Here is a 15,130-nt window from a genome sequence, read left to right on the forward strand (position 1 = left end):
GTCACTATTAATATTTTTGAAGTTTGTGTCCACGAAAATTGTCTAAACAGTTGGTTTTTCATTAACTTCACAATAATACATTGCATGGGGTATTGCATGCCCCAGGGGAGGGGCATAATTTTGGAAAGGCAGTTCCTTTCCACTAAGAGCAATTCCTAGGGGCATTCTCAGCTCTGATCCCTCAGCAGGCAACAATCCCAGCTGTGAAGGGAGTAGAGACTCTGAAGGAGGACCCGGTCAATGGCCTGCAGCATCCTCTCTAACAGTCCTACCTGTTTGTAATATCTCTTACCCCTTTTATAAGACAGTTAGAGGTTGAGCAGCTGCAATACAACAGATGAGCAATATCTTCCAAGTATTATGTCTGTAGATCCACCACTGGCATCTTTAGACATCATCTTAAGACTGACTCCATCTGTCTCTGCCCTTGTAATTTGGACATGCCCAGCTATTTCTCTATGTGTTGGGTTGTGTATTTATAATGCTCCTTGCCATTTGCCTGCTTTCCCTTTCTGTTTTATTGTTCTCACTGGTTTTAGGATGCTTTCTGTTCTCCCCCTTGTATACTACAGTCGGTTCTGCTTTAATGTGATATTTGCATCCCTAAAAATCATGAGTTATGCAAAATTGCACAGTAGAAAACATAGGACTTATAGAGAAAAAAGGAGTTTGCAGTTCAACACCAAAAACTTTATCAATGACAAAAAAAAGAGATAGAAAACTAATAAAAATGGTAGCACAATTTTACACGTCAAATAGTCAAGAATTGCATAAATGCTGTGATAAATGTGACTCCTTACCTTGAAAAAGACCTGCAGTTTGCTTATGGAAGTGGATGTCACAAGGGTTATAGCTGTGAGTTATTGTGAAGTGGTGGCAGAAGTATCTGATATCAGACAGAAAGTTGTAACACGGAAGTGGATGGTTTGACTCAGAGCACACAGTGAACTGAGCTCTGTCTTAGATGTTTGAGGAAAGTGCACACAGGCATTCTGTGCAGCCCTGTATGGCTTGGTTCAGCTGGGTGCAGTTTTCTGTGTTCAGCGTGTGATTCCCAGTAACGAAATCACACATAAGAGAACACATAATTAATTGTTTCTTAATATATGTACTATGGTGAAAGAAATTCATGTTTTCCAAACCAGCATTATAGCAGTACTTCCTTTGCTTTTTCTCCATATTTTATTTCAACTTGATTGTGCTTTTTTTCTCTTAGCATTTATTTTTCCCCCATTGTTGCTCTGTCTTCCACAGAAAATCTCTCCAGTTCAGCTAAACTGTAGGGCATGCTTGTGAAGACGTGGGTCACCTTGGTTTCTAGGCAGCTCCTTCAGATGGGGGAAAATCAGTATCAAAGTATTTCATCCCTCTCAGGCTCCTTCTCATGGGTTTTGTGCGCTCATGACCTATGTTGATAGAAATATAGAAATCAAGACTTATCTATGCCTTTGTTCCAGCTAGGTCAGATACACAGCAGGAATAACCTTCTTTAAAAGAACAATGTTGTGTAAGTTCTTTTTCTGAGTGTCACTGAAAATAAAACTTGCAAATGCACAGAAGATCTTGAATAAAAATAGAAAATATTACATAGATTCTGTGGCCTCACTTATCATTAATGATAATATGCTGTGTTACATAAATATCATATGGTTTGTTTATAAAAAATTTTATATATCATTGATAAAATAATAGCTGCCACTTACTGAATGTTTCAGATACACCAGTGCTTTGTGCTAAGCTATATATGTGTGTTAGTCCCAGTCCAAATGCGTCCATCAATCTGCTTGAAAATTACTCATCTATCTTTATCTTTGAATGTCAAATAAGAATTTTCTCAGAAACTTGGTTTTTTCTAAAACTAGTTTTCATCTAAAACTTTTCTCAAAACTCTCTTGGAGGTTTTATTTCTCAGTGTGAAAGCTGTATCAATTTCATTTCTTTAAGTTCATGAATTTTAAACTAAAGATGAAGAAGATCTTAAGTGCCATTTCTTTTTCTTTTCCTGCAGCGTTTGTCCAATGGTTCTATAGACTCAACTGATGAAACCAGTCAAATAGTCGAACTTCAAGAATTGCTTGAAAAGCAAAACTACGAAATGGCCCAAATGAAAGAACGTTTAGCAGCCCTTTCTTCCCGAGTAGGAGAGGTGGAACAGGAAGCAGAGACAGCAAGAAAGGATCTCATTAAAACAGAAGAAATGAACACTAAATATCAAAGGGACATTAGGGAGGTAAGTGATTCATAACACTTTCAGTCTTTGCTTTGTGAATGCTGCCTCTGAGATGCCTTTTCCACGGTTTCCCATAATGGCATATACTCTTTACATCTTCACAAAAGACTGTAATTTGGGATGCATCATATTAGTTATGAAACTTATGGACTAAGGCAAAAATAGTTCACCGCATCAACCCTTTAAATGTGTATGGAAAGAAAGTGCGGTATCAAATCTCAGATACAATAAAAATTTTTATACAATTTTTAATGAATTTTTTGAATTTTTAAGATGTTAATTTTAAATAATTCTAGATGTGGGTATGGATGATGAATTGCTATACTCTTAGCCTGTGAGAATAGTCAAAGACGTTACTTTAGGTTTTGCCCTCTTGGTTTTGTGTCTATGAATGTGAGTGTGTATGTGTGACTGTGGTAACCTTTCTTTCCGTATATATTCAATTCTTATTAGACTTAACAGCGCTTCATCTATTTAAAAAAAGAGTACTTGAAAGTTACTACAAAAGATACAAGGAGGTGTTTTATTTGTAACATTGCCTAATCATCTTACCAGCTAAGGTGAAAAGTTTAGAATCTTTCACTTTTTCACTCTACTCAATTAAAAAGAAAATTACATATATTTACGGAAATTTTATTTTGTGACTTTTAACCTTTTCCATTTTTATATATTCTTTTAAATCATATATTTTTCTATTTTTGTATCTTTTGTATGTAATTAACCAGTTATTGTTACAGTTAACTCTTTGTATCCAATTATTTTCTTCCCATTCTCTCTTGAGCCCATTTTATCATACTTTTCCTCCATTGTCTCGTTAAGCCTGTTCTTATCCAAGTTATTATTGACCTCCATGTTGTTGAATCCATGGGTCAGTTCCCAGTCCTTTGAAGCACTTGATCCAATTACAACTTCCTGAAGTACTTCTTAACTTGGGTAATAGCACACTATGCTCTCCTGATTTTCCCCCATCTTTACCTGATACCTCCATCTCAGGCCCCTTTATTGACTCTACTTCCCACCAACCTTGGAGTGCTTTCCATTTTCAATTTATCTTCACTCCCCTGCTAAGTTTATGAAGTTTCTTGGCTCCCAAAACCATCCATTGCCTTATGACTCCCAATTTCTATCTTCAGTTTATCCTTGTCTCCTGATTTCCAGATGCCTGTATCTAACTATCTAATGGATATCTCAAAATTAACGTGTTCAAGACTGTTTTCCTCTTATTCCCCTAAGAAACCAGACTTTCTTGCAGTCTTACACGTCTCAGCTGATGGCGACTCCATTATTTTGGCTCAGACCAAAAACCTTGGAGCTGTCCTTGGTACCTGTCTTTCACTCCTATACTTCATTTGATTCAGCCCTAAACCCTATTATTTCCAACTTCAAATTATATCCATAATATGACCTCTTCTTACAATCTTCATGGCTCTTCCTTGTTCCATGCAACCATCATATCTTACTGGATTATTACTGTAGTCTCTTGACTGGTCCTCCTAATTCTGCCTTTGGCCTACTTCAGTCTATATGCAACACAGCAGCCCGAGTGATCTGTTACAATTTAAGTCAGCTCAAGTTACTTTTCTGCTTCATCAATGGCTGCCTATCCTACTCAAAGTAAAATCAAAGCCATTATACTGGCCTACAAACCATGCATAATCTCTGCTACCACCTTCCTGACCTCTTGGAACTCACCTCCTACTCTTTCATTTTAGCTCACTCTGTTCAGTTAAGGTGGCCACTTAAACAAGCCAGATCTATGCTGTTACATTTTCTTTTTGCCCTGCCTTTTGTTCAAATGTCTTCTCAGTGAAGTGTTCCCAACTGTGCTATTTACACATATACACTCTCCCTCTTTCATTTTTTTAACCTCACAGCACTTACAGCTGTCTGACACAATATGTACCTTACTGATTTACCTGTTTGTCATATGCCTCCTCTCCACTGTACATCAAGATTCAGAATGATTGCAATTTTTCGTTGTCTTATTTTGTTCACAGCTCTATTCTAACCACCTACACAACTATTGAGCATATAATAGGCACTCAAAAAATCTTCGTTAAAGAAGGGATATTTATAGGTGTTTGATGTAAACATCAAAAGGAATGGATGAGATTAGAATATGTACTACAACAATGCCTACTGTCTCAGAAAAACATGGATGGTCCATGAAGAGGTAGACTACTCTACCACCACACAGATAATGATACTGTGCTCTCTACACCGTTATATGAATTAATAGTTCATAGATGCATCCTCATCTTCACTCTTCCCCACAGCCCTAACACAGAGAATTTATAAAGTAAATGAAGATTTGGCTCTCCCGATATCACTGTTAAGGCATACTAAGATTTCTGGCTAGTAAACCACCAAGACTAGGTCTTAAGCTTTTGCTTATTTTGCATTTTACCACCCTCTTAGTCCCAGAGATTTAGCTGTTTTCCTTTCACTTAACACTCACCTCCTCTATCCAGTGTCACAGATAGAGCCCAGTATCTCCAGCTCCCCTTTCTTATTGCCTATGTTAAAAAAGAAGGAAAGAAAGGAAGAAAACCTTGATTCTAATAATCCTTTGCATGTAGGTGACAAAAAGCTAAGTCTGATGGAAAATATCAATCACCTGTTGCCAGGTGTTCTTTTATTAGGAATCCCTTTAATAGGTAAGATGTTCTGCTTTCACATGGAATTCTTTTAAAATATAACTATTCTTATCAGCTCTATAATTTCTATGCAGTTGTATTTTAGAAGAGTTTCATGAGAAAGGAATATCTCTCATCATTTACCTTCGAAGGGAAGTTGCAAACACAAATGCTTTCAGACTCATGCAGGCAGTATAAATGTGTAAAGTGCCAGGTGCCACAGCAGGAAATGATAGAGTTAACAAGACCTAGACAGGGAGCCTATACTCTGCCTTCTTGTCTGGATGCATCATATTTCTTTGTGTGTGTGTGTGTGTGTGTGTGTGTGTGTGTGTTAAGGACACTGTGAAGGCCAAATAAAATATTTCCAAAAAGACTCAGGTCATAAGCCAAAGGTCCCTGGTTTGCTGCTAGGAATTTCTTGAGAACCAACTATGAAAACTATTTTAGGTGCTTTACATTTAATGTCTCTAATTTCTTACAACAGTCCTATAGGGGACATTCTTGTCATTATCCTCATTTTTATTAGGTGAGGTAAAGTGACTTGTCCAGGGCCTTTACACAGCCTTCCCCAACACTCCACTACCCCTAAGTCCCTAACCCAGGAAGACACAGGATCAGCCTGGCTTCAAAACTTGTGCTTCTTGGGGCTGGCCCCGTGACCGAGTGGTTAAGTTCGCGTGCTCTGCTGCAGGCGGCCCAGTGTTTCACTGGTTCGTGTCCTGGGCGCAGACATGGCACTGCTCATCAAACCATGCTGAGGCAGCGTCCCACATGCCACAACTGGAAGGACCCACAACGAAGAATATACAACTATGTACCTGGGGGTTTGGGGGAGAAAAAGAAAAAAAATTAAAAAAAAAAGAATTTAAAAAAAACCAAACTTGTGCTTCTTCCACTATGAGCAGCCTCCACAATCAACAGAATACAATTATTTATTCAGTGATAACAACTATCATAAAAAATGCATCTGCACTGTAACTGCCCCCTAAAAAATCGATCTTTTGATCTTTCTTTCCAACAAGCAAGAAGATGTGAAAATCCGTACTTTGTAAAGGTATCACTTACACTTGAAACTCCAGACTCTCCTCTCATTCTCCTGAATAATAATGTATTTTTGGGCTGTGATCACACAAAGTCTACTGGATTCCATGTTTTTTAGTAAGAAGAAGAATAAGGTGATTCTTCTTGCTACCCCTATAGCATTGCTAGCACAGTATGATTTATATATTGTATAAGCAATAAATATTTGTTAAATTAATTAAGGAAAAAATCAAGGAATAAGAAAAACTGACCATATAATTAAAAGCTGAAATGTATTTTTCTTTGCATGTGAGGATAGTCTGATAAATCTAAAATGAATTATATAAGTATATTTCATTAGTAGTTTCAGTATATATTTTTGTAATTATTCTTGTCAAGAAATACATCTACTCCAAAATTGGTTTTATTTGAAGATTTGTCTTAGTTGTTCCTTAAAGTGACTGTGACCTGCTAGGGTAGGGGGCTGGATTAAAGCTAGGCACAGTACTCATGTTAGAAAATATATGTACGGTAGTTCCCCCTTATGAGTAGTTTTGATTTCCGTGGTTTCATTTACCTGAGGTCAAATGTGATCCAAGAATGTTACATGGAAAATTCCAAGTATAAACGATTCATAAATTTTAAATTGTGCACCTTTCTGAGTAGGAGATAAAATCTCATGCGATCCTGCTTCATCCAGCCCAGGACGTGAATCATCCCTTTGTCCAGCGTATCCATGATGTACGCACAATCCTCTTGGTAGTCGCTTAGTAGTCTCCTTGGTTATCAGATGGACTGTGGGTAGTCTTGCAGCTCTTGTGTTCAAGTAACCCTCATTTTACTTAATAATAGTCGCAAAGCGCAAGAGTAGTGATGCTGGCAATTCCGATACACCAAAGAGAAGCAAAGTAAACTGCTTCCTTTAAGTGAAAAGTTGAAAGATCTCAATAAGGAAAGAAAAAAAAATCATGCTGAGGTTGAGTAACTTTTATTACAGTATAGTTTTATAATTGTTCTACTTTATTGCTCTTACTGTGCCTCTTTTATAAGTTAAACTTTATCATAAGTGTGTATGCATAGGAAAAAACATAGTAAACACGGGGTTTGGCACTATCTCTGGTTTCAGGCATCCGCTGGGGATCTTGGAACGTATCAGAGGGTTGGCTCTTTGCTTTTTAATCAAGAAGGCTATTGATCGGGTATGGGATAATGTCTCATTAAATATATAGATATGCAAAGAATTAGAATTTTCTGTGAAACATTTAAATTATGTTTTGTTTTGTGAATAAAACCAGCTTATCTTCCCAACTTCCTGTTAAGACCTCTTGAAAACTTCTCCAAGTGATTAAATGAATGAATGCATATCAATTTCTTTTATTATCCAAAAGATGGAGTTATATTTTTCACTTTACTAGATCTAAGTTGCTGTAAAGTTATAGTAATTTATTATATTATATATATTATATATTATATATAGTGATATATTATATTATATATATTATACAGTAATTTATATAATAAAATCCAGTTTATACGTCAACTTCAGGTCAAGAGATAATCGAATCTTTACTCAGTTTTTATCCTTTTTTTAGGCAGCAGTTTTCAGGCACTATAATAAGCTTCTTTTTTCAGAATTTCCAAGTCACACACAGGGATAAAATATTTCTCTGACGTATAAATTTAAAATTTATTTTTGGCGACAGTCTACAGTTAAAAATTGAATCTCCCACATGAATCACTGAATCTAAAATGCAATACCAAAGTCACATATAATGACTCCTGCATATAACATATGCCATAAAGTCAGATCAACTAATTATAGGCATGGAAATAATTAATAATAAAAAATCAGCTATTATTTATTGAGTGTGTTTTGTACACAAGACACCGTGAAACCACTTAAAATATTGCATCACAACAATGTTATGTGGTAGGTATTAATATCCCAACCAAAAACCAAAAAACAAAGAAAGAAGATGAGGTATAGAGAAGTCAAGCACTGTTTACCCATAATAACAGAGTTAACAAGCATCAAAACTTAGGATTTGAAGCAAGTATGTGCTACTCAAGTGCTCATGTTCTGAAGAAATGTGAGGATGTGTATGCATTTAACTGAATTTATTGCCATTATAATTTAGTAAGAAGTTTATATATGTAGGCTAGATTCAGAATTTTCTCTTTGGGCTACAAAATTGTTGTGATATTCCCATAGTTCTGTATGAAAATGAAATTGACAGAATATAATGCAGTCATGCATCCTTTAATGGTGACAAATTCTAAGAAGTGCATCATTAGGCTATTTCATCATTGTGCAAACATCATAGAGTGTACTTACACAAACCTGGATGGTATAGCTCAGTACACACCTGATCAGGATTTGGCTCTATGGTACTAATCCTATGGGACCACCATCATATATGCTGTCTGTCATTGACCAAAACCTTGTTATGCGGCACATGACTGTGTTAACAATTGTAAGCACTCTGAGAGGATCCTCTAAGATTAAAAACTCTACCCTCATTCGGCTAAAAAAATATATATAAGATAGAGAAAGATAGATAGAATTTAAGATGAAACCTTTTTAAACAGTAGCTTTTGTTTGGAGTGTCTAAAATCTAGGGGTGTGCACAAAATGTTGAAAAAAATTATTGTGGATAATTTTTGCCAAGTTGATGGATTAATTGAATTTCATACATTTGAACTTTGATACTAACCTAATTAACCAAGTAATCTTTAATTGGGTCTTGAAGGTCAGCAGAATTTGGGTAGACAAACAAGGAAACAAAAACGCATCCCAGGTAGAAATGAAGTCACAGGGTATGTTAGTTTCCCTGAGTGCCTTAACAAAGTACCACACACTGAGGGGCTTAAAACAACAGTAATGTGTTCTCTCACAGTTCTGGAGCCTAAAAGTCTGAAATCAAAATGTCAGCAGGGCCATATTACCTCTGAAGTCTCTAGTGAAGAATCCTTTTTTGCCTCCTCTAGCTTCTGGTGGTTGCTGGCAACCCTTGGTGTTCTTGGCTGGTGGCAGTATAACTACAGTCTCTGCTTTCTCTCTTCACATTGCCTTTTTTCTGTGTGTCTTTGTGTCCCCAGATATTCCTCTCCTTGTAGGAAAGCCAGTCACTAGATTTAAGGCCTACCCTAATCCTGTAGGACCTCATCATAACTTGATTACATCTGCAAAATCTTATTTGCAAATAAAGTCAATTCACAGGTCTGAGGTGGACACAAATTTTGGGTCGAGACTATTCATCCCAATACATAGACACATATTGGATCATGAAGCTATTTGTTTTCTAGGCTTTGTAGCTCAGATTTTACATTGAAGGTGGAGGAGCATATAAAGGTATTTAAGCCAAGAAATGATATGATCAGATGGGCATTTAAAACTATCTCTTTGTCAGCAGGGTGGAGAATAAGTAAGCAGGAAAAAAGACTAATAGCAAGATGACAGGTTAGGTTATTAAGTGGGAGTTAGGGTAAAGGAGTTTTCAAGGATGATCCTAAACTTCTGTGGAGAGTAGTGCCATTCCCTAGTCAAGTAATATGAGAAGAAGAGTTGATTTGTGGGTGAGCAGGGGGACTAACATGATGAGTTTCATGGTAGGTATATTATTTTTTAGTTAATTTTAATTTTTTATATATACATAATTTTTCAGTCAAATAGCATCAAGATGGTGCAAATCCAAAGACACACATACACACATACAGAGCCTGCACCCACCTCCCATCTCACTTCCCTGAGATTCTTAATTTCAACCTTTCAGTCATTACTTCTGGTATTTTCTCTCTCATTTAAACTTAATCTATGTCTTGCTCTTATATTATATGAGGATTTTAACTTTCTTATTCTCTTCCCTCCTTTCTCTTCCACCCATTTTTCTGCTATAGTTATCTCAAAATCACACTCAGTGTTACTATTTTTATGACTATGTAAATAATTTCCACAACCAATGCAAGTAATGGCTTCCTGTGATAGTATTTCCTTTCATTGTACAGCTTTCTGTTTTTCCAGGATTTTATTAATTACCTGATATATTAATTTGCTTACTTATTTTTAAAACTGCAGTAAATCTCCCCACCCAATCCAAAAGTTTGGTAAAATTTCATAATTTCATTTCAATTATGGTCAATTTTCAAGTAGACAATTGATCATTCTTATTTTTATTTTCTTTGAATCATCACTTCTTCCTCTGCCCTCCACCTCTGATGTGTACCAGCTTCTTTATAAGCCTGCTTCATTGTTTCGGCTGTTGTTATGGGATTTACCTCTACTATCACTTTGAAAATCCAGAAGAAAAAGTGATCAAGCTCCCTTAAGAAGAAAATGCATAGATAATAATTAAACTTTGAGAGAAGATGAAAGATCTGTTTTAAATGGAAAGCTAGAGGTTAAGGATCTGTGTGTATGTGGTTAAATTTCCTGATGGTGGTGAGGGAAGATCTGGAAGTTGAAGGACTATCCATTTAAGGGCTTCTATTTTTTTTGGAAAAGTGGAGAAATACTTTTCCACTGGATACTGGAGGAGAGGAACAAAAGGACTAATTAGGAATGAGTGATCAAGGGAATCTGCATAATAATACATGGAAACCACCACCATCCCCTCAACTTCAGGCTCCTTATGCAAAGGAGTGTCCTTCAGTATCAGGAAACCACACCAGGCCGATGAGGCTCCCTTCTCAGCTGACTTTTCCCAAGATCTTCTCAAAAAAGTCAATCTACCTACCAATAAATTCGCAGTAAGCTGTTAGAAAGATAAAAATCATCTCCATATCATCTATGAGTTAGATGGTTTAACAATTATTTAAAATATTATTAATGCCACAGTTTTACTCTATTTGCACTGATAGTTGATTTTTCCCTAATTATGTGTTTATTGAGCTCTCTAAATTCTTTTTATTGAAATATAAATAGCAAGGGAAATGGTTAAATTCCAAAGTCAATTGGTCAATTTATATGTGAATATAATTCAATTTTACTTTTTATATTTACTTGGCCTCCTCTTTTAACTATTGAGTTACTCTTGCTTATATGTGAAGATATGAAATCAAATTTTTGATTTTTCATGATGATATTTGTTACCCTTATTTGAAGATTACTTTGCAATTTGGAACTGTAGCCATCATTTTACCAACTTTATGGTTTGCAACTCTCCCCTTAATTGTACTTATCTCTATTATGCAAAAAGCTGATTTCTCTGCCACTTTTTACCTAAGAATGCCAGTTCCACAGTATGCAGTTTCAAACTGTATTCCATTGCATTCTCAGAGAGAGCTTTTGGTTAACCCAAGATATAAGAAGAATTATGACAGATAAGTTGGGAAAACCCACATGAAATCTTGCACCCCTTCCATGAAAATAAAGGAATGAATATTTACTTTAAGAAAGCAGTAATTTTTATATCTTACTATTTTATTTAAATAAGAAAATACAGTAAACTATCTGAGAATCTGATTTGAATTTTTTTTATTATTTCAATTTTAGGCCATGGCACAGAAGGAAGATATGGAAGAAAGAATCACAACCCTTGAGAAGCGTTACCTCAGTGCTCAGAGAGAATCTACCTCCATACATGACATGAATGATAAGCTTGAAAATGAGTTAGCAAATAAAGAGGCCATCCTACGGCAGGTTCAGTATCTCCCTCTTGGTTTTGTTTTGGTTCATGTGTATGTTCTCACCATTGTCACAAAACGTAGAATAAATAAAATAGAGTATTTCTTGGCAATAAATCATTCTCTAAAACTGAGAATGGAGCTAACTCAACAGATGTGATTTTCAATATGTAATTTAGAAATCTGTCTTAATAATAATAAAAATAACAGCTAATGATTACTTTGGATCTAGGCATGAACCAGAAACTGTGGTAAACAGTTTACGTATATTACCTCACTTAAACCTAACCACCACCTCTGAAGTAAGCACAGTTATACCGGGGACACTAAGGTTCAGAGACATGAACATTCTTCCAAGGTCACACATCTGGTAATTGCCACAGTCGATAATGGTAGCCTAAGTCTGTTTGGCTCAAGCAGGAGTGGGCAAAGTATGGCCCATGTGCCAAAACTATGGCTCTATTTTATAAATAAAGTTTTATTGAAACATAGCCATACCCATTCATTTAATCATTGTCTATGATTGTCTTTGTGCTACAATAGCAGAATTGAATAGAGACCAAACAGAGACCAAAGCCTGAAATATTTACTATCTGGCCCTTCATAGAAAAAGTTTGTCGACTCCACCTCCTGAGCCTGGACTCTTAACCATTATCCTCCCTTCACTCTCCCACTCCAGCTAATACTGTGATTTTCAATATTTTGCCATCATAGTACATCTGAAGTCTTAGTACTGATTTGTATTCCATTTGTCCAAGTTTAGACTCAGTAGTAACTTCTTTTCTTTTTGCTGCCATTGGTAAGAGCTTTTGTATTTTTTTAATGTGTTGAATTTTATTAAGGAATATGGATAAGTAATATGTGAAAGCATGAGGGCAATCATCTCTTTGCACAGGAAGTGTAGTAGGAGTAGCTAATTTTGAGTGTAGAATAATGGCTGAAGCCCAAAGCCCCTAGTGACTGATGTTTGCTATCCTAACAGTGACTGTTTAAGTGTCTCTTTTTTCATCCCTATTTCAGATGGAAGAGAAGAACAGACAATTGCAAGAGCGTCTTGAGCTGGCTGAGCAAAAGTTGCAACAGACAATGAGAAAAGCTGAGACCTTACCTGAAGTCGAGGCTGAACTGGCTCAGAGAATTGCAGCCCTGACAAAGGTACTGCAATAAAACAATTGGTCAATCTAGATATCCTTGTAGAAGTGACTAGTAACCCACACAGAATCTATAAAGAGTTTCTTTAGCCTTTATGAAAATCGAGTTTATTTAATGTTTATTATATTGGTCTGTTATTTAGATGAATTTTTCATATTACATGTATCTTTTTGTGCTGATATGAATGACTAATACATGAATGGGATGATCCCTTTGCCTATTTTAAACATGAACAAAAGCAAACAAACTTTTCTGTCTGTATAATTAATTTTCCATGGTAATATTGGCACATAAGTGTACTCACCAAATGTAAACACACAATGATGATATTTGATATGTATATACATGAGGCATAACAATTTAATAGGCTTAACATAGGTAGTTTCATATTAGAAATGTAGGAAATATCAGAGGAATTGATTCCTTTCTGACTAGAGTAGGAAAAAAATTGTTACAAGTTGGAAGTTAGATTTGTAGAAGTCTAAAATCTAAAGCCATTAAATAGTCAGAAAGTGGTTTTAATAGCTGCAATTTATTCTGAACCAATTAAAATCAATAATAATGTGAAGAATGTTCAAAATTATTTTCTATGCTATGGCCATTAGATGCTGCAATTATCTGCACATTTTAGAATTTTGCAACGATTATAATGTTAGAAATGATTATTCTTACCTTTCACAGTGAAATGGAAATGGCATTGCTTCAAAGAGTATATGCATGTCACCAGAATAAAAGTCCAGCTTTTGTCACTAAAAACATGTTTGACTTTTAATATCAATTAAAAAATGTACACACATTTTAGATGTTCACACAATCGTCACTATGTGCTAAGTTTTCCACGCCACTGCAGTAAATGAGTGAGACAGATACATGAAACTGAAGTTACAAATTCTGGCATTAGGGATTGTCCAAAACAATTGATGCAGCAATGTAAAAGTAGGCACACACACTTGCTTTCCTGAAAAAATAAATAATTAAAGAGGAACAATAGAGTGATGCCTATTGGTTAAAATAGGATAGTTAGGTAGTGAAAAGGCAGACATTTGACAAAACAGAGCAAGGTTAGAAAGTATTGGAATAGTTGGTTGTCTATGGAATATTGGAATAACTAGCTGAATAAAACATTAGTCTCGTTAGGGTAGTGTTACAATCTGGGTCCTTCTCTTGTTACAGATCGTGCCATAAACCCCTCCGACAATTTCACAAATGTGTGATTTCTAAGATAAAGATAAGTTTATCATTTGCTTTCAGAAATAGTCTTTAAACTATATAAAAATGTGCAAATATAGTAGTAGTACTCTGTTTTTTCTTGTAAACACATTTTAAATTATTATAATATGAATTAAGATATGTATACTTAGGCATTTTATCTGAGGAACATAACGAATTTTTATAAAGAATGATCTTACTGAATTTCACTCTTTTAGATAGAGGTAGGTGAGTGGCTAAATAATAAAAACAAGCTGGGTAAAATTTTAGTGTAAAATAATCATCAGTATTATCCTGAGTGAAATACCACAAAGTCTGGAAGTCTCCCAAAGAAGCACAATTTAAAATTCAGCAAATAATTGTCCCATTTTAACCTCTAGTGGACTGAAAACAAAACATAATTTCAAATATAATACTTGACTTATGAGGTTTTAAATTAATAGTCCTAAGAATCTTTAATTTAGAATATAAAAAATAACTTGAAAGAGTTGTCTCATCTTTTTTGTCTTTCATTTTATTCTCTTTGGCTCTTTATTTTATACATATATTTACTTGTGCACCCAAAATAATTTCTTCCATTTAATCTTACGTAATCATGTATTCCTAAAATTGCACTTCTTCTGGACCCTTTTGATTTCCTCAAGCAGATTTTGTAGATTTAGTAGGTGATTTTTCAGTAGAGTTTTATTCCTCTTTAAAAGCGTTAAAAATGCTAGGATTCACTCTGCTTCTTCTTTTTACCTCTTTCTCTTCTGGCTGGCTCTATATCAACAACATTATTTCAGATATTCAGTTTTTATGTTATTGCCATATTTAATTTGTTATACACGCTTCTCTAGTACTGAGATTTTATCCTCAACACACTCCCTCTGCTTGTAACATTTTTATAACATTTGAAGATCACTTTTTCACTCATTCTCCCAAGTTTTATGGCGACAATGATCTTGTATTTTTCTTGTCCTCCCTTCTCAAGACCTTTAGGGATGGTCTCTAGAACTTGTTTTACTTATTTATTTTTTCAACTTCAATTCATTTTTAATATCTCATTATGTTTGATCATCAAAATCTTGTTCTACTTCTTAATATTTTTCACTGTTTTAAAATAAAAAGATTTCTGCTTAGCTTAAATCCTAGGCTCCCCTCTCCTAAATTTTGCATGGTATTCATAACAATACCTCAGACATTTTATTTGGCCTATACATATTTTTTCCCTACTTTCATTATCTGATACCTATTTTTTCTGCCTCTTTGACTCTCC

At 35.2% G+C, this 15,130-nt stretch overlaps 1 protein-coding gene across 1 annotated transcript in view; it reads left to right on the forward strand.

Annotated features, from left to right (window-relative positions):
• PPFIA2 (PTPRF interacting protein alpha 2) overlaps positions 1–15,130 on the forward strand; it is a 444,237-nt gene that overhangs the window by 328,272 nt on the left and 100,835 nt on the right. The window contains exons 7-9 of the mRNA XM_046646383.1: positions 2,009–2,230; positions 11,381–11,527; positions 12,532–12,666. Of these exons, the coding sequence (XP_046502339.1) occupies positions 2,009–2,230; positions 11,381–11,527; positions 12,532–12,666 (504 nt within the window). The remainder of the gene's footprint in view (positions 1–2,008; positions 2,231–11,380; positions 11,528–12,531; positions 12,667–15,130) is intronic.

Source organism: Equus quagga, chromosome 19, assembly GCF_021613505.1.
Source record: "Equus quagga isolate Etosha38 chromosome 19, UCLA_HA_Equagga_1.0, whole genome shotgun sequence".
Classification (NCBI taxonomy): Eukaryota; Metazoa; Chordata; class Mammalia; order Perissodactyla; family Equidae; genus Equus; species Equus quagga.